General features: G+C 31.7%; 2 protein-coding genes across 2 annotated transcripts; one reads left to right on the top strand and one right to left on the bottom strand.

The window, feature by feature from the left end:
• The first annotated feature begins 76 nt into the window (after positions 1-76).
• LOC126741995 (ribosome biogenesis protein BRX1 homolog) lies at positions 77-5,326 on the top strand. Its single transcript, XM_050448516.1, has 4 exons — positions 77-289; positions 4,054-4,330; positions 4,394-4,677; positions 5,042-5,326. The coding sequence occupies exons 1-4, from the start codon at positions 179-181 to the stop codon at positions 5,273-5,275; spliced, it is 906 nt and encodes a 301-aa protein (XP_050304473.1). The 5' UTR covers positions 77-178; the 3' UTR covers positions 5,276-5,326.
• A 5,628-nt stretch (positions 5,327-10,954) lies between these two features.
• LOC126742364 (choline transporter-like 1) lies at positions 10,955-19,748 on the bottom strand. Its single transcript, XM_050449007.1, has 10 exons — positions 19,549-19,748; positions 19,100-19,476; positions 14,198-14,364; positions 13,907-14,145; positions 13,688-13,855; positions 13,491-13,629; positions 13,152-13,437; positions 12,076-12,238; positions 11,795-12,016; positions 10,955-11,730 (listed from the first exon to the last, which is right to left on the bottom strand). The coding sequence occupies exons 1-10, from the start codon at positions 19,654-19,656 to the stop codon at positions 11,596-11,598; spliced, it is 2,004 nt and encodes a 667-aa protein (XP_050304964.1). The 5' UTR covers positions 19,657-19,748; the 3' UTR covers positions 10,955-11,595.
• Between the last annotated feature and the right edge of the window lie 4,286 nt (positions 19,749-24,034).

A 24,034-nucleotide genomic window follows, 5' to 3' on the forward strand; every position in this document is an offset into this window, starting at 1 on the left:
TGTTCAATAGTTGTTTTCCTAACAATCAATAGTAACTTTTGTTGCTACATAGCAAAGACCAGTGGAAAAGAGTACAGCCCCCTAATCGTTAAACTGCCTTCACGCATGTTTATAGCATACGGGCCAAAACGTGAATGTGTTTTGAATTTAATTTGCCCTTTACCACGTTCCGTTAAAAATGGTTAAAGTAAAAAAGAATTTAAAGAGGAAACGTGCCGAAGTTACAGAACCCAGCGATCCAGAACCCCTGCCTGCAGTCCGGCATTCAGATGAACCGATCCAGAAAAAAGTAAAAACACACTTCTTAGGTTATGTTATCCTCGGGGGAACTAAAAGCATTTCAAAGGAATATTATTTTCCTATATAAGTTATTTTTTAAATATAAATTTATTTATTTACAATCTCTCTCACAGACATCCATTTACAGAAGAGGAGGATTTTACAAAATAACATAATGCATATAAAAAGAGTTTAACATATAAAAAATCAATGAAAAAATTATTAAGACTATAGGAAGTCATAGATTAAAAATATCATATTGTTCCTTTATTTCATTATACAACTTACACATGTTTATAATAAGACAATTTAAATAACAGTTTGTAGGTGCATCATCCACATAAAACACTACAAAATTTCTAATTTGATAAGCTGGTACATAAAAATTTAACTGAAATTAGCAAATTATGATCATGAATAGTAACATTTATAAGTTTATGCAAAATTAATAAATATGCCATAATTCAGTCACTTTCTAATGTTTTAAGTTATATGTTTTCATAATATCAAAGTTGGGAATGTGTAGCTGATACCTGAAGTTTGTTTATACTACATATATCTTAATAAACAACAACAACAAACAACTACATATATCAAATCTGTATATGTGGGATTGGTACGATCACAGCTTGAGTATGGCTCAATTATCTGGACTCCCCAGTATAATAAGTCTATAAGTCATTACTGGAGAGTGTGCGAAACAAATTTTTAAGATATTATAACTACAGGTTTAATTTAGATCTTATTGCTAATCATGATTATTCCCAAATATTGAATTATGTTAAAGTTTTGTCTTTGGATAAAAGAAGAACAGTGTTTGACATCTGTTTTATCTATAAGTTGTTGAATAGTATTACATCCTGTCCGGATTTACTTTCCCAGGTTAAATTTTCTATTCCTCAGAGAACACTTAGACAAAATAATTTATTTCATATTGGGTTCCATAGAACCAATTATGGTAAAAACTCTTTTTTGGAGAGATCTCTAGATTTTTTGGATCGGGAGGAGAGGCTAGATGTTTTTAGCAATTCATATGGGTCTTTTAAGGGTAGTTTAATGAAAATTTTGAATACTTAGTATTGTTCAATTAATATTTTTAATTAATATGTTGTTTGATGGGTAAACCAAGTGAGAATTTATGTTCCTAATCTATTAGTTAATACAGAGATATTTTTTTTTTTGTTTATTTACTTTAGAGTCTTTTTTTTTAATTAAGTACGTTAACTCTTAATAGTTTAAGTAAGGATTATTAATTATTGACATAACTGTATTTTATAATTTGTTTTTTTTTTGTAATGGGGGTTTCCCGTTTAATGAATAAAAAAAATTAAAAAAAAAAAAAAATTTGTCTTACATTTTTTCTATATCATATTTATGAATAAAGTAATAGAGCAATACTCTAGAGTGGTTCATACAGAGCATTCTGACACATTTAGATTGCTAAAGTTCTTGCTGTTTCTGACAATAAATCCATACATTTTATATATGTCAATGATATCTCTCAAATTCCAATTAGGGGCAAATTTACTATCTTTGCGGATAATACAACATTAGTTTGGTAAGACACTGACACCAAGAGGTTAAAGAATATTGTTGATGAAGATTTAATTCTTGTAAAGTCATGGTGCGAATCTAATAGATTAACTTTTAATATTGCTAAAACTAATATTTTAACTTTTAAATGTAACCTTGGAACTGTCACTTTGCAAAATGAAACAATAAGTCCTTCTGAAACATGCAAATTTTTGGGTTTGACAATTGATAAGCGATTAAAATTTGAAAATCATATCTCCTCTTTAATAGGGAAGTTATCATCCAACTGTTATGCTATTAGAGTAATAACACATTCTCTGGGACTTGATGTGGCTAAAATTGCATACCATGCTCTTATTGAGTCTCATCGGAGATATGGTATTGTGTTTTGGGGTGTGTGCTCTCAGTATTTGTTCAGCTCTCTATTTATTTTGCAAAAAAGAGCCATACTCTACATGTGTGTAGCTCCCTTTCGTTGCCCCTGTAGGCCATTATTTTTAAAATATTTTGGCCTGACATTGCCATGCCTTTTTATTTTAGAGACTGTCTTATCCACAAAAAATATCACCATCAGCTTGGCCCCCCCTCCTCAGGTTACAATCTCCAAACAACCTTCTCTTTACCTCTGCCTATCCCAAAAAGTGAGCAGATTAAGTCCTCTATTGTGTACGAGAACAGAAGGCTTTTTAACCGCCTACCCCTTTATATAAGGCTAATAAATTGTAAAAAACGTTTTAGGAAAAATGTAAAGAAACTTGCTTGCTAAAGCATTTTATTCTCTAGACAAGTTTTTAAATACAATTTTTTGAAAGTAAAGAGTTTTGCATAGTGTGATGTGACTTCTTACTACCTTTTCTTTGAGTGTGTTCTATATTCTATGTATGTAAGAATTGTTAAAATTTTGCTTTGTTAGCAATTTCACTGATCTGCATTTTAAAAGTTGTGAATCAAAAAACAACACCAAGATCCCTCATCTTACTAACTCGAGGCAGAACCTCTCCATTAATCCTATAAACATAAGTAATTATTTTTTCTTGTAAAGCTCATTACATTGCATTTGCTAATATTAAAGTAAAAACCATATTTGAGTGACCAATCATCTTGAAGGGTTTTGCAGTCTTATTTTTTTATATAATTTTTTTAAGTTCACAAATAATAAAGATTCTGTATTATTAATCTCTTCAATTAGTCAAATCATGGATGAGCAAAAGAAACAGTAGTGGTCCTACATCCTGGATCCTTGTGGGACACTTGAGGTTGCAATAAAATAATTTGACTTAATAATATCCTTTTAACAAAGTTTCTGTTGTCTATGTTTTAAATGTCTTAAAAACTGAACTAAATTTGTATTAAACCCAAATTCTTCATCTAACTTATCTAAAAGAACGCTGTGAGATGTTTTCAGGAGCCTTTATAAAATTCATGTACACAACATCTAGTTGGAATTACTTGCGATTGCTACATAAATTTGTAGACACTGATTTATTTTTAAGAAATTCATCTTGTGCATAAATTGATGTTATATAATCAAAAGTCCCAAAAATACAAAGAGTCTTTTAAAGTAAATAGGCCTTATTATATTTCTTTGAAGCGAACACTGTAGACACTGAATGCTTAAACTTCTAAGGAGTTCATAGGAAAACTTAACCCAACCACATATATAACTCAATACTAATGCAGTTATATACCATTAACTGTATTAGTAAATTAGTATTCAGTATATTTTTATTTGCATAAACTTTTAACATAAATGAGGAAATAACTTCTACATCAATGACTTTAGTTAGGGATTATTGTGGTCGGTTGTGTTTAAACTTATATGTTGATTTAGATATTGCTCTTGGTATTTTTTCTTTTGTCTTAATTTTTTTTCAGATAAGTTTACTTATTTGCTTCTATCAGTTCAAATGTTTACAATAGACTGCAATTATTTAGGATAGACTTGTCTTTTATTCAAACAAATTTCTTCCAGAGAGAAAGAGTAAAAGTCTTACAATAATAAATTTAAATTAATAATTAGAGAAATTTATTACACTTTTATTTATTATACTTTACCATTTAAGTCACTTCTCTACTTGGTTTTTCCTGACTATTAGGAGGAATTTAATTTTTTTTTAAGTTTAAACAAAAATTTACTGCTTTTGAGGCTTTTGTATTATTTATCTTCCTCTGCCATTTTACAGTACAGAGATTTTTTGTAACTTAAAAGCTTATTATCTAACAGCTGAATTAAAATTCTAGAGAAAATGGACCAACAAGCAGAGAGTCTTAGTATTTGCCTCGAGGGGAATCAATCACAGGGACAGACATCTTATGGAAGATCTAAAAAAATTAATGCCTCACCATAAACCCGAGGCCAAAATGGAAAGATCCAAGACCCTCAGTGTAATAAATGAGATGTGCGAAATGAAAAATTGCAACAAAGCTATAATGTTTGAGGGGCGCAAGAAGCGCGACTTATACATGTGGCTGTCCAATGTTCCTAATGGACCTAGTGTTAAATTTTTCGTCGAAAATGGTAAACATGCATCACTCTAATTATTTATAGCTTCAGCTAATAAACTCTTTCTAAAAATTTTAGTGTCAACTATGGCAGAACTAAAACTAACAGGAAACTGTTTGAGAGGCTCCAGGCCTCTTCTGAGTTTCGACCCGACATTTAACAAAGAGCCCCACTATAGCCTGCTAAAAGAACTTTTAACTCAAGTATTCGGTGTGCCAAAACATCATCCCAAAAGCCAGCCATTCTTTGACCACGTTTACACCTTCACCATTTTGGACAACAGGATCTGGTTCAGGAACTTCCAGATATTGTCGGAGGACGGCGCTCTGGCCGAAATCGGCCCGAGGTTTGTCTTAAACCCTGTAAGTAAATACCATCTTTTTTTTTTCAGGAAAGTCAGAAAAATTAAGTCATCATGTATTCTGTGTAAGAAATATATTAATATCAGCCTAGCGCTTTCGTCAGGGCTATGACTTCATTAAAAGACAAGTCTAGCATCTTATCACTTAGTGGGCAATGTACATCCTAGTTAGTGTATAAGTTTTTGAAAAATAAGAAGGCCATTTATAGAAGATGGTCTATGGTTTTCCTCTATGTTCGTTCTAGTAGTCGTCCTTGAACGAAGTACTGATTATTTTTTATGCTGAATATGTGTTGTTCCATTTGACTTACCTGATAGTCAAATACAACTGACGAAATTCAATATCTTTTTTCATGCGTTTTTAGGTTAAGATCTTTTCGGGTAGTTTTGGTGGTCTGCCCTTATGGGAGAATCCCCATTACATGAGCCCGGCAAGGTACAGGCAACAAGTGAGGTTAGAAGCCAAAAATAAGTATGTTAACAGGATACAACAAAAGGCTACAGCCGAGGCCACGAGACCTGGTGGAGATGCGTACGAACTCACCCCCCTAGATGATATATTTAAAGAAACTACGGGAAAGAGAGCAATCGGGCGATAATTAATCTGTAAACTTCTTGTTATTGAAATATAATAATTGTAATAATAAAAATGTTGTTTATTATGCAACACTATGAGAAATTAGAAACCATTAAATAAAATGTAATTCACAAAGTAGTAAACATATATGTCTAGTGGATTAGGAAATTAAAACCGTAGAACCACAGATCTAAAGAGCTACGCAAGCGTAGCTATTTTATAGCTTGCGTAGCTATTTAGATCTGTGGTAGAACTAAGACCGATTATGTTTAATAATCAATCAATAATTGAAATTAAGAAAAAATCGTACGTGCTATGAAACAGCCTTTAAATTTAACACCGTGAGAAGGAGTGCACGTTTCCTTTGCACCCATTGAGCGTCTACCTACCTCCCCCTGGAATTTCTTTTACTGTTAAAAAAAATAAAAACAGTATTATCATAAATTTGCATTCAGATAAGTACTTATATTGGCCAGGTTAATAGTTATTAGTATTCTTTGTTTTTTATTTAATAATAATAATAATAAATGTCTTTTATTCAAAATTTACAGATGTAGTTGACAATAATAACATTCTATAATTAAGTACCCGAGAAGCAGGGCGCAGTCTAGCTAAGACAGCAACTCTACTGAACCCTACTCAACGGTCATAAACTTAAGCTACAATATAAAGATTAACTCTATTAAATTCATTAAATACCCAAATAAAGAACAATATATATATAATTTAAATAAATAATAAATAGCTAAATATAAAAGATTGACAAAAATAAAATAAATAATTAAAGGCCTAAATTACGGGTTGAAGGTTAAATGTAAAAGATATTTCTTGTACATTAAACTTAACTTAACTTGTACATTTAACTTTGATTTAAATGACTTCTGATCTAAAGTTGACAATTCAGTTGGTAGGTTATTGTAGAGTTTAATGGCATTGTACGTAAAAGAACGTTGAAACATTGCAGTCGAATAATGAGGAAGTGTCATCCTCTCCAGAAATCAGATCACTCTTGTGTGAACGTTTAAACGAGGAACAAATTTATTCCGTAAAGTGGAGGGAAGGGAGGGGTTTAATAAAACTTTAAATAAAAAATTACCTAAGTGTAACTCTCTGCGCCTGTCCATCCTCAACCAGTTAAGCTCTTTAAATGTGTGTGAAATGTGATCGTATTTTCGTAATCCAAATATTAGCCGTGAGCAAGCATTTTGAACTTTCTGAATACGATTTTTATCTGCAATGTCTAAGCAAGGACCACAAATAAAGTCACAGTAGCTGAAGTTGGACAGGACCAGAGACTCACAAAGCATTTTTCTCAAATGAAAACTAAGAACCTGACGACTATTATATAAAATTTTTAATGATAAAAATGACTTCTGAATTAACAATTTAACATATTCACGAAACCTCAACTCAGTATCCAGGACAATGCCTAAATTTTTTGCACGATCCATCTTAGGAAGAGGAACATCATTTAATAAGATATTTAAATTATTTTTAAGAAAATATTTATTAGGTCCAAAAATCATAACATTTGATTTAAGAGGGTTAAGTTTTAGATTATGGCAAGAAGAAAGCTGGTTAAGTAAATTCAGGTCATGGCTTATTAAAGAAGATGCATGCAAATAATCCTGATGATTGAAGTGAAGATAAACCTGGGTATCATCGGGGAAAGCTCTCAGTTTACAGTACTTTAATGATGTAAGTATATCTGAGGTGTAGATTATGAATAATAATGGTCCTAGGATTGACCCTTGAAGTACGCGTGATAAAATTCTAGCTTCTTCGGAAAATGAATTATTTGAAAATATTTTTTGAAATCTGTTATGAAGATATGATTTAATCAACATTACCGAACCATCGAGAAGTCCATAAAGTTTCGCCAATAAAAGTTCGTGATTGATCGTGTCAAACGCTTTCGAAAAGTCTAACAGAATCAAAGCAGTAGACAACTTTTTATCTATTGACGTTATTATGTCGTCAGTAACTCCAATTAGGGCAACATCAGTACTCAAATCCTTTCTAAAGCCACACTGAGTCTCCGGGATAATTTTATTCACACCGCAGTACTCAATCAACTGATTATACAGAACCCTTTCGAAAACCTTTGACAAAGCCAGTAATATACTAATTATTCTCAGATCACCATAGTTAGTTGGATTTTTTACTTTCGGAAGTGGCTTACCTATTGATAATTTCCACTGATCAGGAAAATAACTTTGTTCTATACAACAATTGATTGTGTATAATGTAAACATCTAAGAAGGGACTGCAATATTTAAGTAATTTGGCACTAATTCCATCTACCCCCGAAGCATTTGTTTTTATACCATTTAGTATTTTATTAATTTGAGAAACACTAGCTAAATTAAAATTAAACTGAATATTGTCGTTGAAAATATTTTGATTGTAAAAATTAATTTTAGAAGAACAGTCTGACGTATTCTGCAAAAATTCACTGAAAAATGAGTTTATATCTTCAGGATTAAGTAAATAATCCGGAATATTCAAATCATTATTTGAACAAACATTAAAAGATTTAAGAGTCCTCCAGGTTTTTTAAATCTTTTTTTCAGCGCATATATTAGATAAATATAGTTTTTTTTCCTATCGTACCATAGACAACGTAAGATTTCGCAACCTTTTATAGTTTTCCCAGTCGTGTACATTTCGGGACCTCTTGAATTCTCGAAGCGCTGCGTCTCTTTGTCGCATAAAAACCTTAATATTTGGTGAGAGCCAGGGCGCCCATGGTTTAGTAATCCTTGCTGTTTTAATTATTATTCAGTTAATTTATTATTCGTTTTTTTTAAAAGGGGCCTTGCCACACAGGTTTGCACCTATGCTAACGGTTTCATAATCGAGGCATGGTCCTATTTATTATAAATTGTTAATTATGTTTGTTATTTTAATGATAAATTTATTTTGAATGCAATACTTGGTTGTCTGCCTAAGGTTAAGACTATGTAGGGGTCCTTCTTGGTACATTCCTAAGAATGCGATGCACAAACATGCCAAAATGAAGGTCAACGGAAATTATTTTATATTTTAGGATGTTATGTGTTACATATGTAGAAGTCATGTGACTCAACTTCCGTGTGCAGGGAATTTTTCTTCTAAATTCTGCCCCTAAGTATGTATCTACAGGGAAATAAGAATTTTAGTTTAAGATATTCAGAGGTCAATGTTTTCAAGAAGTGCGGTTCGAAAGTTAAGCGAACATCTAAAATAGGCTCCAAATTTTGTTCCACAGATGAAATAGTTTCTCGATTCATATGAAGACATGAAAAATTAAAGATATTAAATTTGGCTTTAATGCACTCAGATCCAATCATCAAGTGAACACTTCCATGCATTAAACAACAAAATATGCCCAGATGACCAATCTGAAGTAATTGCCAGTTCTCTATTCACGACACACAGTCTCAGCCCTAAATGCAAACAGAAGCTGAGTGTCATCAGCATAAAGGTAAATGGAGCCAGAGCGAGCCTGTGATTGCAGATCTGACGTGTAAATAATAGAAAGAACTAGACCAGCAATCAATCGACAATCTATTTGCAATCTATCTATTTCAACAACCTGCTTCCTAAACCTGAGATATGCCGAAAACCACTTACCAAAATAATGCAGCTTAACCAACTCACGATTGATGAGATTTACTATAGCAATACAAGACAGGAGATAAGAGAGGCATCCATATTCTTGGATATGTTCAGTTCTAGCAGTGACATCCCTTAGATGATGGGATATATCAAAAGACTGCTTGCAATGAAGACTCCAATAATTTTTTACTTTTGTTCAACTCAGAAGTCACATAATCTTTTTTCTCCGTTCGTATTGCAGATAAAAGATAATGCTTGAGATCTAGGTAATAATTCTTATCTGTCTAAATAAGTATGAGACTGTATTTATTAAAGGCTTTCTTTTTCAATTCAAGTCAGTTATATAGGTGCTATTAATGCAATTTGCAAGTATCGAGGAAAAAACCCTTTCCAGGAAACATACATTTATCAATTTGGTTAAGCGTCTCATAATAATATTAATATTTTTTATTTAATAATTGATTGATTTAGACGAACAAATATGTCTTTACTTAAAAAAATATATATTTATTATATCCCTTGCCTAAAGGATAATTTATTTATTTGGTTAATTAATTGGTGCAGTAATTACTTCATTGGCAGGTTACTTTACAGCTAGAATCTTCATAACAAAATCCAGTGTTATTTGAGAAAAGTAATAGTCGAATTTATTAGTAGAAATATTACTATAGTAATTTATTCATAAATATATTGGATTAGAAGCAGTTCTAATACTTGGCTTTCCCAATTTCATTTTGATAATGTTTTCTAAAACTATGGTAGCTCTTTAATACAGCCGGACAGATATATAGTATGCCTATTTAATTCCTTTAGAAAATGAAGACGTTCGTTCTTTTATCCTAGCTCATTCGTAAATGAGCAGTACCCCAATCATTTATATTCCAATTTAAACCCAGATAGCAGACACCTTCCGGTGGATATCCATGAAATGTCCAAATACATTACAGACTGACTGTAAATCATTTATGAATAAATTAATTATGAAACCAAATCGTAAAAAAAGATCACACAAGTATCGAACGTTATGGACGTTTGAGATGAAAATTTTATGAAACTACTTACAACTAGTAGTACAAAAGTATGCCACCCTTAAGGAGAAATTAATTTGGTAGTAGTCAAGACACAAAATCAATGAAATTTGGCGTGATCTAAACATTATGTCCATTAAGCATCCTTGTGGTATCCAACAGGATTTACGGGATTATCGCTTAGTATCCAGAGAATGTCCACAGACTGGAAAGAGTTTTGCTATTTTTTTAAAATATGCCTGCTGAATACATTCAATACAAAATATGGAAGCTATGCACGCTTTATTAGTACCGAGCAAAAACGATATCACTAAATATCCAGGATTGGAGTACATTAGGTATCCAAAATGGTGTCCAAGGTTCACATGAGTGTGTCATTTATATCATCTACTAGATATCCAGTGGGTACTTGCTGTCCATATACATGGGCAGTCCCTTTATCCAAAAACTGATTTTCATTGGATATCCACTGGATAGATTTGTGCTAGCTTGCTACTGCTAACAGTGCTACCCGGTGCCCCTAGTGAGACAAGGAGCAGTGACAGGTACTCTGACTCTTTTTTCAAATTTTTATCTCAAGATATCCGTACATTTTGGGTAGCAGCTAACTCATGTTGGAGCTGACACTTTTTCAATGGCACCGTGTCAAACAATCTCAGCAGATCCGAAAAGACCGCGAGACACCTTCTGTCATCACTCAAGTCACCGGTTACTTGCTCACATAATTCGCAAACTACGTCTGTTGTGCTAAGACCAGTGTGTCATTCAGAGGGTAATTTATTTTGATTTAAAAATGCAACCAATCAGTCCTTAAGCCATACATATAATATAAATCGTGGTATTCGACTTATCTCCAGCCTTGTGGATGGCTTTTACAACTGTCTGTTTTAAACTGTGTAAGTTTACTTGCTTGGCACGTGTTTCTGCTGATTGGCTTCTTCAGGACAAGGCAACCAGGAAACCAAAGGAAAAAAAAGTTGTTTCTTAAGCAGTACAGAGAAAATCTTATTCTAGATAAAGATATTATTTTTATGAATCGTTTGGGTATTTTGCAATATATTAAAAGTCCATAATTCATTGTTACAAAAGCCAAATATATTAAGTTTTCATTTAATGAGTGTTAATGTACCAGAGTAGAGTATTGAATACATTTTTAAAGAATAACACATTAAGACATGCATCTTACTTAAGTCTTAAAGAGTCATGGAGTAACAAAAATTATTCTAATTCTAGATAATATATTCATACTGTCGCAAAAAATACTTTAAAAAAAATCCAAAAGGACTCATAACAAAATAACGTATTTTATAAACTATACTTTAAAAGACTAAATAGTTATTGTGCTTTAACACTGTGCTGTACTATCATTTATTTACGGTTACAGTAAACTTATAGTAGTTCTTTTAAAACCTACTTAAAATAATAGTCCGGATGAGGGTGTACAAAAACTTGTAAAATGTTTATTCTTTTGTAGACAGCTTACTCACGTTAGCACCTTTGTAATAATAAACTAATCATCCATCATATTGGAGAAAAATCTGTTTTGTACTGGTATTATGCGTTCGTAGGAAGGAAAACTAACGAAAACGGTTAGTTTTAACAGTCTAGTAATAAATATAATATGCGTTAAGAAAATATGGGACGGTCCTTTGTAGTAAAAAGCCATTTTGCACCATAAAACTATTCGAGAAAAAAAACGAGACGTTTTGCATCCTTAATTCATTGGTTCTAATTCAGTGTTTTGGGGTTGAGTGTTCCCATTATTTGTAACTCCCAGATTTTGCATTTGAATTCCGTCGGGAGCATCTCCACTTTGACACATACAAAGATACACCGTGTCAAGTACCATCTAAATACAAAGAAAAGGAGCACATTAGTACTTTAATAACCCTCTAAATATAATGGCGTATTACCTCATACAAGGATAAAACGCAATGAGCTACAAAGAACGCAAAAATGCACACCAACAGCGTTGGGGCTGCGTAAAATGTTAATTCGGGATTTCTTCTGAAAATCGCCAACCCGATAATCCCCGTCACGGCCGTAACGAAACATTTTCCAAGAAACAGAATAAAATCTCCCAAACTGTTTATGGTTGCGACTTGTAAGGCGTGCGAGGTCAGTACTTCAAAGGCCTAAATGATTGCATAAAATTATTATTATTATGGGTTTGTACTGGTTCATTTTTACATACTGTTCCAGCTGCTTTACAAAAATTGGACCCGTCAATGGCTATTACAGTGTAAGCGTTATGGTTTAGATATCTGATGAATTTTTCCAAACAATAGAAGCAACATATGCAACATTTGAGGCCGCAAGAGGAACACTCGTTCCCTTTCTCTTTACCTCTGGTAAATCTATAATAAGAAGAAAAAGTTACAAATTCATTTAAGTTTACACAAATCAAAAGAAAAGCAGAACATGCAACACAAAGTTCTTATATAATTTGGTCACTTAAAATACAAAATTAAGAGTTAGTCAGTTAATAAAAGTCAAAAATATAGCTGAGTTGATAATCTCAAGAGCTAAAGATTGAACTTATTTGAACCTGCTAACCTGAGACTAGTTTGACGTACTTTGAGAGTGAATATACATACAATTCTGATTTAAATCTAGGATCTTAATACGGCTATATTTATATATATTGCATGGAAACACACATAAACATAAAGAATGTACATCATGGTCTTTTCAACTAAATTTACAGTAATTATGAATTTTTCTTGTTCGGAATAAAAAGTATTATTTATTTGATTCCAGGCATTTAAAGTAAATTTTTTCCTGATTTTTTAAGTCAAATAGAATTGTTGGTCTATTTTTTCCATGTATTTAATGTATAACTTTAGTCCCACACTTTTGGAATCATTTTAAGTTTCTTCCGGGAATTTTAAGTAATTTCTTATTTATATTCGATTTTTGGAACAGTTACATGCCTGTGAGCTTTAAAAGTGATTTCTTGTACAGTTGTTTGTTAAGGTTTCATCCTTCTGATTTGTACCCTTAATAGAGTCCTGAAATGATCATCTAAAGGCTTTTAATTTGACCTAAATCCAACAACACAGTAAATTAAGTAGTAATTTGGGGTTATTTCTTATTATATTCCAGGTGTTTTGTATGTTCCATTAGCCATTAAAAGGAGAGTAATTAAAAATACAGGAACGTATCACAAGGATTAAAATACAAAACATCCACTTAACAAGGACTGATAAAATACAAAAAATCTAAATAATAACTCCATTTGGAAACCAAATAAATCCTTTAAAAACTTACCTTTCATGAAGATACATTAAAATTAACCTAGGAATTTTAAAGGCCGTGATAATTAACGATCCGAGTGCAACACTGCCCAAATGATACTTTAAAAGTTTTCCCATCGAATAGCAGACGTGATCATTGCTCTTATATTTATGACGATAAAACCAGTGGGCCACCGCCCCCGCTATCACCATTTGCTGACAAGCCATGATAAACTCCGACGTCCATATCAGCCCTATAAAATACACCCACCACATCCCTTGTATCCAATCCGCGTCGATGTACTCCACTACTTTAAAGTCTAAAGAAAAAACAATTGTCAGATTAATTTAATATTTTTTCGAATTTACATACGGTTGAGTTTTTCTACAACGGACATACTGACGTTGTTAGGGTTTATAGTTGGGGGCACGGTGGCGATTGGGCCTTTGCCCTCTACCCTCACGCCAGATATGACGTGTGTACTCGGGTTGCTAGCTGTAGCTAGGCATAACTGAAAATGTTGATTTAGTATGGATTAATAAACTTCTTTCGATGTATTCAGTGCTTACCACAACAAAAATCCAAAACAGAAAAAATACCGCCAAAAATATAAATGTTAACAAAGGTTGGAAGAATAATCCTGGCAGGTGCATAATACATTTTGAAGTTTCTTTAAATAAGTTTGCTAGAAAATCCACTTGTTTTCTCATGAAAACTGTTATAGCCAAAATTACAATCTAAAACAATCAATCATAAGATGCATATAAGATTTTTCTTGCACTACTTACAGTAATAATTGTTGCAATAATAGAGAACCAAAGAAAGGCAGTTTCATTACGAACAGACTCTACAAGCACACTATATTTCGCATTTAGTTCAGTGTGGTCTAAGTTTCTTTTAATATCAATGTACGTGTACCACAAATAAGCAGTACCGCCTATACTGGCCAGCGCGAATCCTATCATAATAAAATAGGAAATGATATGGGCCAGGCAGTGCAGTATTGCAATTGTTACCAGTGAGATTACTAAAAAACGAGCTTTTTTCACTTGTTTCCGAAATATAAAACAAATACGTACACAAAGATAGAACTGAAAGTAATAAAATTTCCCTCCAAGTATGGTAGACATCACCCAAAACTTGATCCAGAGTGTCCCAGCCATTTAGAAGGTCATAGAAATTGCTCAAAATAGCTTCGGCCCCCTCTTTAAACAGTTGTGGAATGCAACGATTGAGCACTGGTTTTCTACAAAGTTCACCTTGCATTTGTATATATATAATATGAAAAAAAAATAGAAAATATCATAAATTCTCTGGTGGAGGAAAGTGTGATTTCCAATCTGAACCTTATACAGGGAACCAATATTTCAAAAAAATAACTGATGTCGAACCATAAACTACAAATGTATTAAGGATACTCAAAGCATACAGGTTTTAAAATCAAACTGTATTTTAATAAGCATGTTTAGGAATAAAAGAATTTATATTTAACTAGATATTTGTTTTTTAAAGGTTTGTGATTTTTTCCTGTTCAGGTCAACATATTTTTTAAATCACAATTTAAAATTATTAAAAACTATACATAAACTATACATGTGACATGAATCGATTTTATTGGTGGATTTTATTGATAATTTATTGGTAAGTTTTTTAACAAATTCATTAAGGTTGTTGGCATGTCAAATATATGGTGGAATCGAATTATATGATTCTATGTCTTATGTTCATGAATATGATGGTCCAGGATTAATTCTACATTATATTTCAATGTTTGATTTAATATTTTATATATCTGTTTATATTGATTGAGCTGTTAGAGATATTTTATAAATTTTGACTTTCAGCATAAGATGTTGGCATTCAGAAATCATTATTATAGGGGATTTCTAAAAATTTGTTTTGTAGGGTTTGAATTTTTTTAGTAGGTAGTAGTTTTTTCAAGTTAATAGAACCACAAGTATAAATGGATTACAAAATAAGAGTATGAATCTTCATATTTAAGAATGCTGAGCACCTGAATATGAATACACAACCTGAATACACTCAACATTGGAATTATTTTTCCAATATGCAGTTCTCAATTTTATTTGTCATCAACTAAAAAACCAAAGTATTTTATCAAATTAGTTCTGCTTATCGAATCGAAATCTAGTCGAAATCTTTAAATCGAAATCTAGATTTAATTAAAAAAAAGTTATGGTCTTGTGAGTGAGATATTCCTGGTTTTCAAGTATTTTTTAATGGAAGTGCATTAAATAAATGTGATGGATGTGTTACATACATAAAAGAATAGTATTTATTACACCATCAGATTTTAGAACATAATTTCTTGAAAATAATTAGAACCACATTAAAAAAGAACAATAGTGAAATGGACATTTTGGCAACATATAGAGGCTTCTCAGTTAGTCGTGATGAATTTATTGATAACCTAGATGCAATACTACAAAGATTGACCAGTCACACTAGAATGCAATTGCTAGTGGGTGACATGAATATCGACTTAATGGACACTGAGTCTCAACAAACAAATAACTATTTGACAATGCTTATGGGATATGGGTTTTTAAGCCTTATTAATAAACCTACAAGAGCTGGTGATTCACAGACATGCTTAGATCATTTCTTCATAAAGTGTAAAAGTAGTATATTTAATAAATTAAATTCTGTAATATTAGAACATAAATTAACCGATCATGATCCTATTTTGCTTAATATAAGATTGGAAACTGAATGTGAGCCAGTAAATAAACAAAATTCTTTTCAGAAAATTGATCACAATAAATTTTACAGACTTATTTCGGAGGCAAAATGGGATGATGTTACGGACTGTCAGGATTCTGAAATTTGCACCCAAAATTTTATTAATACTATGAAAATTATTATCTTAAATTCCACACAAACAATAGTAATAAAAAATAAAAACAGAAGATTAAAACCATGGATAACGGGAGGGCTTTTAATATCAATTAGAAATAGGGATAAATTAAAAAAGGATTGTATAAGAAATAGACATAACATATTACTGTTAAATAGGTACAGAACTTTCACAGATACACTTTCAAAGCTCATTAAATATGCAAAATACACATATTATAAGTTTCAGGCAAAGGAGAACATTAACAACCCTAGGAAGCTATGGAATGTTATTAAAGAAGCTACAAATGACCAAATAAGTAAGGTAGATATAAGCAGTGTCAGTGGGGAGGGTGGAGAAATCACTGATAAAAAAACAAATGGCTAATGAATTAAATAAATATTTTAGCAATATAGCTAAGAAAATTGCCAGCAAAATCAAATCAAACACCTTAGATCTAGGCAAAAGGGTAAGTCAGTCATTTTATTTAAATCCAGTTTCAGAGAAAGATATCAATATGCAAATTACTGATTTAAAAAAAGGGAGTAAGGGAGGAACAGATTGTATTTGCTCAAATTTAATAAAAAAATATAGCTCATTCTTATTGAAACCATTAACTCATATCACGAACATTATTTTCAGTACGGAAACCTTCCCGGAAATACTAAAAACAACCACTATTTTACCACTTTATAAACAAGGAGATAGAAAAGAATTGAGTAACTACAGGCCAATAACTTTGACAAGCACAATAAGTAAAATTGTGGAGAAATGTGTTAAAAAACAGTTGACATTCTTTCTAGAAAAATATCAGTTATTAAATGAAAATCAATTTGGATTCCGGGAGGGCTCGAGTACTGAAGATGCAATGTGTAGAGTTACAGAAAAAATTGTAACAAGTCAAAAAAGTTAGTGGATCAAGGCAAAAAAGTTATTGGTGTGTTTCTTGACCTACAAAAGGCATTTGATACTGTGGAGCGTAGTATTCTGCTTGGATAATATTGGCATTAGAGGGGTTCCAAATAATCTAATAAAATCTTATTTAACTAAAAGGTTGCAGGAAATAAACATATCAGGACAACATAGCTATGAATCCATAGTAAAGTGCGGTGTTCCTCAGGGTACAGTGCTTTCTTCGTTGCTGTTTATTATCTACATAAATGGCATTTTATCAGTTATAAATGAGGGTTTTGTATACTGCTTTGCTGATGACACTGCAATTATAATATGTGGGGAAACCTGGGAAATTGCTAAGAAAAATGCTAAAATAGCGACGAAAAAAATTAAAGATTGGCTGGATAATAGCATGCTTTCATTAAATGTTGATAAAACCAAATTCGTTACCTTTTCAATTTTAAGTGCATATCTACCTAACTATCAACAAATAAAATTGCATGAATCAGAGTGCATGATAACTATTAACTGTAAATGTGAGAAAACAATAGGGAGAAAAACCAGTTTAAAATACTTGGGAATTATCATCGACCAAAATTTGTCATGGAAAGAACAAGTTAAAAGCGTAGCTAATAAAATTAGAAAACTGATCTTTAAATTTTATGAGCTAAGAAACATATTAGATTTTAAAACACTAAAAACAATTTACTTTTCACTAGTTGAATCAATAATATGTTATGGGCTTGTGATATGGGGGAGTGCGGGTGTGACTATTTTGGAGAAGCTCATTATAGCACAGAAATGGATCATTAAGGTAATGCTTTTTAAAACTAAAAGATACCCTACAAATCTAGTTTACAAAGACAGCAATTTGCTAAACATAAAACAGCTTTTCATTAAGTCAGTTATAAGAATCATGCGAAAAACAGATTTTTATAAAAGAAGTATATCTCATGGTTGCAATACTAGATTGCCTTCTCAGAATAATGTTTGCCTACAGAATCCTAGATTTACAATTTGTCAAAATCATGTTTGCTGTATTGGTCCAAAAATTTATAATAGTCTACCTCAAGAATTTAAAAATAAATCATATAAAAATGTCAAAAAAAAATTGGTAAATGGATACTTGATAGTAATTATGAAACTAATTATCTAATATAAAAAAAAAATATTTGGTATTAATAGCTATATTTTAAGTAAGTTTCTTTTTAGTATAATCTATAATATAAAAAGTATTTGTTACAATAATTAAAATTTAGTGAGTAAAGTGTTTCTAAAATTTGCATTTTTGTTAGGTAAACATTTTATAATGATTTAAACCTCAGTAATAGTAATTAATAAACGTTGTTAGGCGCACACACAGTATGAAATTACCATTGTGTGTTGAATTAGGGCAATAGGTAGTTATGAAAAGAACAAAATATAAATAATTAGGAAGATTATATATATTAGAAGATGATATACATTACATATATTATATAATTGTTAAACATTTATAAGTTTATAAAATTGTTAACTTTGTATACTATTGCTAAATAAATAAATAAGTTTTTTGCTTAAATATCATATAGGTTATTATCTGTACATTGATTTTTATTTTATTTAAATTATTATTTAAAATCATATCTTCTATATTCCTTCAGGCTTTTGGATAATTTGTTTCATTTTATTTTAGGCAATTTTAAATAATTGTAAATAATTTTCCATGGCTTCTTAAATAGTTTCTTTTAAATTTTATATATTTGAAACTGACCATAAAAATTTAAATTTCTTAAATGTAGAACAAATTAAAAATTGAAACTATTCTAAGATAAGAGTCTCTATGTAAAATTCTCTGTTGCATATATGTTTTTTGAATTATCAGTGATGTCAGAATTTAATTAAATGTGACTAATTAAACAAAAAATTGAATTCTGTGTAAAGATTAGTCATGCTTCTTCAATAATGAATAGAAGCTTTTTTCAGGACCCTTTGAATGAAAACCACTAAAATACCTACTGATAAAGGCCCTAATGTTACTATTTATCTAGCAGTCAACATAACTATTTTATATTTATAAAATTTTATTAAATAAATGACAATGATAGATAAGCCTACAGGTCCCGTCCAGACCATAATTTATTGCCAATTGACTGAAATTAAATTATATTAAACAGGTCTCTGTAACACAATTGGTCCTTAACTAAACTGCAAAACAGAATAATAATGATAATTAAAATAAAAAACATACCCTTCATAAATAGGCAGCACAGGACAGGGCCCCAACGGGGCTGACAAAACACTTTTATCTTTATCAGGGTTTTTCAACTCCTCATAATTGAATCCATATTTACACAGATCCATGCCCCCTTGGTGATAATCGTAGATGTCTTTCACATGCAGTAAAGTTTTAGCAGGGCAAGATTTTACACAAATCTTTAGTGAATCTTTTAAGTTTTTTATGTCATAAAATAATAAGTAGGGCTTGTCCGAAGTATCCAATCCCGACCAAGTAAAGTTTCCCATCGGTTTGTTGTTTTTTGTGCCACAGATATTTCCAAATGAGTCATATCCATTTATAATTCTCAGGGGATTACCATACACGAAGGAGAAGGCCGCAATTATCACCTACGGGGTTCAATTAGATATAATAAATAGGTTAATTAGTGTGGGGTGTGGAGGAATAATGCATGTAATTACCATCAAAAACCAAAAGAGAATATATAGAATAAGCCAAAATACGTCCGTGCAGCTACGCTCTTCGGTTTCCTCCGTGTTTTCTTTATCTTCTGAATCACAACAACCCATTTTTTACCAGTGAAACTCTTAGAATTAATGTAACTTGTGTCCTAAGAACTTACAACCTACCACTTATAATGCTGGACTGTTTACAAACAAATCTAGAAAAGTTTGACATTTGACACGTAAATATACAGCGGTGCCATTGTTGTCAGTTGTCTTACGTTATTATTAATTTTATTAATGTTGTGGACGGATATTGACTTTAGGGCAACAACGTATTAATTTATTTAAGAATAAATTTATAACTGTTAACTCGCTTTATTTATTATGCTAACAATGTGCATTCTTGTTACAAGGTTAAAATAACAGTTCTTATATTTCAAAATGGCGGATAAGCGTCATTTCGGAATATTAATGAAGGGCGGCTTTGCCAGCGTGTTTCTGAAAATGTCAGATTTTATATATTTTTCTAATAGTATAGTCCAAAGGAACACTGCGACCTTTGTATCAATTGCCCCAGTAATTTCATAAGGTTTAGAAAGAACTGTAGACTTATAATTTTTTTATCACAAATAATATACCTACCTAATTCCGGAGGGTCAGTCTGTACTCGGTACTCGTATTGCTTGACTTCTCTAAAGCTTTCGATACGTTTGATCACACCTTGTTTTTAGCAAAAGTGGCCTATTATGTATTCGGTAATAATTCATTAAACTTCTTTAGCTCTTATATCTTTCTGAGCTGATGGTGGTTTTAGAAAATCAAACTCAGTAAAATAGCTCTTATATATATAACTCATTCTGGTGTACCAAGTATGCCTCCTGGGTCCTTTCTAAGTTTTAATGTGCATAGCAGCCTTGTAAAAGGTTATTATTAAATATTGCAGTGTTCAGGGCTTTGCGGATGATACGCATATTTATTATTCTCTTAAAGCTGATGGGTATAGTACTACTTAATAATATTCGTAACGTACAAGTGTACGAGGTTGACGGAGGTGTTTCACTACTAACATCTAGAACAGAAACCAATCGGAATTGTAACTATAAACCAAATTCTTAGAGTCTCAACTATATAATTTTAGTAGGGCTAACTTTCCCATGCTGTATCAGCTTATCTGTTGGATTTAGGGCAGTTTTCTTTATGAATTTGATGATATGTTAATGAGACAATTTCCAGCTTCTATGATGTTTTGGATGATATCTGTGACAGTAGAGCAGTTCCTCTTAGTTATGAACTACGTAAAAATAAAGCTCGCTATTTCAGCTGGTACACTGCCCAAACTGTTTCAGCTCTTAAGGAAAAATACAGCTTGCATAATACTCCCCTGCAGATTGTAAATGATTTTGTTAGATTTCTTTGATAGGGTGTCTATAACAGCTCCACTCCATCTGCCGATTTTAGTCATGTATGTACAATCTGCTATTCTTAAAATATTTATCAATTAAATCATGGTCCAGAAATAGAAAGAAATATTAAAAAAGACGAACAGTTTCATACAATAGTACGTGAGAATAGAATTGACCAAAAGTATGGAAACTTAAGAACCAGAATTGTAAGAAATTCTATAAGATTTTTATGGATATAGAAAAGTATTCAACAAGTGTAAAAAAAAAGGATAATCCTTTGATGGGTGCCAAATTGATACCTAATACCTAAAAAAAAAGAGTTTATTTTATACAATTACATCAAAAACACCTTAAAAGAATATCACATTTTCAAACAATAATTACTAAAAAAAACTAAAGCTGACAAAAGAGTGAATGCACCATAAAAACCAATATCCGAAAAATAATTAAAATTAGGAAATTATAGAATTGAGAAAAGATGAATAATTCATCTTAGGTAAGTGTTAGTAAGAGGTAAGTAGTTATTATAGCAAGAAAAATTTCTATTTAAAATAAAAATTAAGGTACATATTTTATGATATCAATTTTTTAAGGTTATGTTAATAGAAATCGAGTTTCCTTTCCATTATAGCGTTACAAATTCATATGGAACTAAGAACATAATGATAATAATTGCATTTTTTTCGTTATTATTTAAATACCTACAACAGATTTTAATAAAATGACTCTTTTTCAGAGCCATTCTCCGACAACTCTGATATAGATGGAGATTATGTTCCAAGTAGCAGTGGTGGCGATGATGCTGAAGTGCAAAACTTAAATGAAGCTGGGAATGGGAAGTCCAGAAAAAAGGTTCGTAAAACTGCGACATGGAAAAAAAATTGTTCAAAAATTCGAAGAAATAGTGGCCAGGAATACGTTGGTCGCAAGGGTGAACTACATCATGCAAAAACTGTTAAGACTTATGACTATACATGCAGATACAAGTGTACAGAAAATTTTACGGAGGAAGTTAGAAACACAATTTTTACTGATTATTGGAATCTTGGAAACAAAACTAATGGATGGGATCTACAGAGCACCTTTATTGCATCATGCATACAAAATAATGCTCCAAAAATGCACCGTCTAAAAATCACCAGACAAAAGAGTATTAGCACTGTGATAAAACTTCAAAATAAACGTGTATGCATCAAAGAGTTTTTTCTGAGAACTCTAGATATTAACCGCAAACGGTTTTATAACGTCACAAAGAAAAAGAAGGAGTCTGGAGTCGTCAAAACGGATCAAAGGGGAAGACATGTCCCTAGCAATAAAATAGACGATGAGTCTTTAAACTTAGCAAAACAGCATATAAACTCATTCCCAAAATTTGTGAGTCATTATACTAGAAAAGACAATCCGAATCGCAAGTATTTGTCTCCCGAGTTAAATGTAACAAAAATGTACAAGCTATACAAAGAATTTTGTCACGAAAAAGAAGCCCGACCATTAAAGCTGAGCAAATACCGCGACATTTTTAATACCCATTTCAACTTAGCTTTTCACCGACCATATTCAGACACATGTACAAAGTGTGACACGTTCATATTACTCAGAAAAATTCTTGTGATCCAGAATCTGAAGAGGGCTCCCGCGTTGCCAGAGAACATGATCGTCATCTACGTCAAGCTGAAGCAGCCAAAAATTTAAAAAACGCCGCCAAGGAATCAGCAAGACAGTGTCCAGAAAAACGTGCTATTTGTTTTGATCTACAAAAAACCTTACCCACTCCGCATTTGACATGAAGCAAAGTATATTATTTGCGCCAGCTATGGACTTACAATCTAGGAATCCACGATTTATCATCATCCGGAATTGGTAATATGTACATGTGGCATGAAGGTGAAGGGTCGAAAAGTTCTCAAGAAGTCATGTCATGTCACAAGAACAAGAACATAATAAAATTTTGAATGTATATTGTGCAATTTACACATATCGAAAGTGTTGACTACCGTTTTTTGGTTTCGGGACATTCCTTTATGGAATGCGATCAAGATTTTGCCATTATTGAAAAAGCAAAGAGATGGCTAACTCACGTTTTTACTCCCGATGATTGGCATAATTTTATAGCAGGAGTCAGTAGAAAATTTATTGTAGTAAAAATGCAGCCTGAGGATTTTAAATCTATATCTCCCATGGACAACATCATGAAATCAAATCTTACAGGAATAAGTAAAATGCAATGGCTACATTTAAAAAAAAAGTATCCAATGAAACTTTTTTATAAAGAAGTTTATAATAGTGATTTTCCTTTTGAAGAAATGGATCTTTCTAAAAAAACTGCCTTGCGTGGTAGACCTTCAAAAATTCTTCTACCTGCTCTATATGACAGTCCTCCAAAAATAAAATTAGCAAAATTCAATAACTTGATGCAGCTTCTACCATATGTACCACCAATACACCATGATTTCTATAAATCGTTGAATCCAGGACAGACGTTGAATGCAGGCCATCAAACAAACGGGCGAAACGATGAAGATTATACTCTCGGTGACATGGTTGAATCGGATGATGATTAATATTAATACAAAACCTTCTGTAACTTTTTTTTATTAAAGTCTATTTTATTATTTGAAAATTTTTATTACCTATCGAGTTACCTATCTACAAAAATAAATGATTATGTGACGTTTTTTCAAAATTGTTACAACACCCGTGTATCATAGTACGGCCCTGTGAATAAAATAAAGCCCAAACATTTTCAAAATCCATCCTAAATTATAAGTATAAGCAAAACAAAAAATTTGCAATACATAACTCATCATTTTAGGGGTCTAGATTTTTTAATTAAATAAGTAAAAATATTTAAAATTAAAATTTTTCAATATTTACGTTTTGGTACTTGGACCCCTTGGCTTCTGACCCCCTCAATTAGTCTCGTTGTCCAAGTTGCAAGTACCTTACACTGGGGAAATCAAAAAAGGGGTTATATCTCTTTAAAAAAAAACGTGAATTTTGCATTGCACCTCCAAGAGTGGTCTGGTAGATCAACGTATCCTTCTTTTTGCCCAAAGATACAGAGATTATCCATGGCAGTATAACACGGCAAATAAGGT

Source organism: Anthonomus grandis, chromosome 11 (assembly GCF_022605725.1).
Source record: "Anthonomus grandis grandis chromosome 11, icAntGran1.3, whole genome shotgun sequence".
Taxonomy (NCBI): Eukaryota; Metazoa; Arthropoda; class Insecta; order Coleoptera; family Curculionidae; genus Anthonomus; species Anthonomus grandis.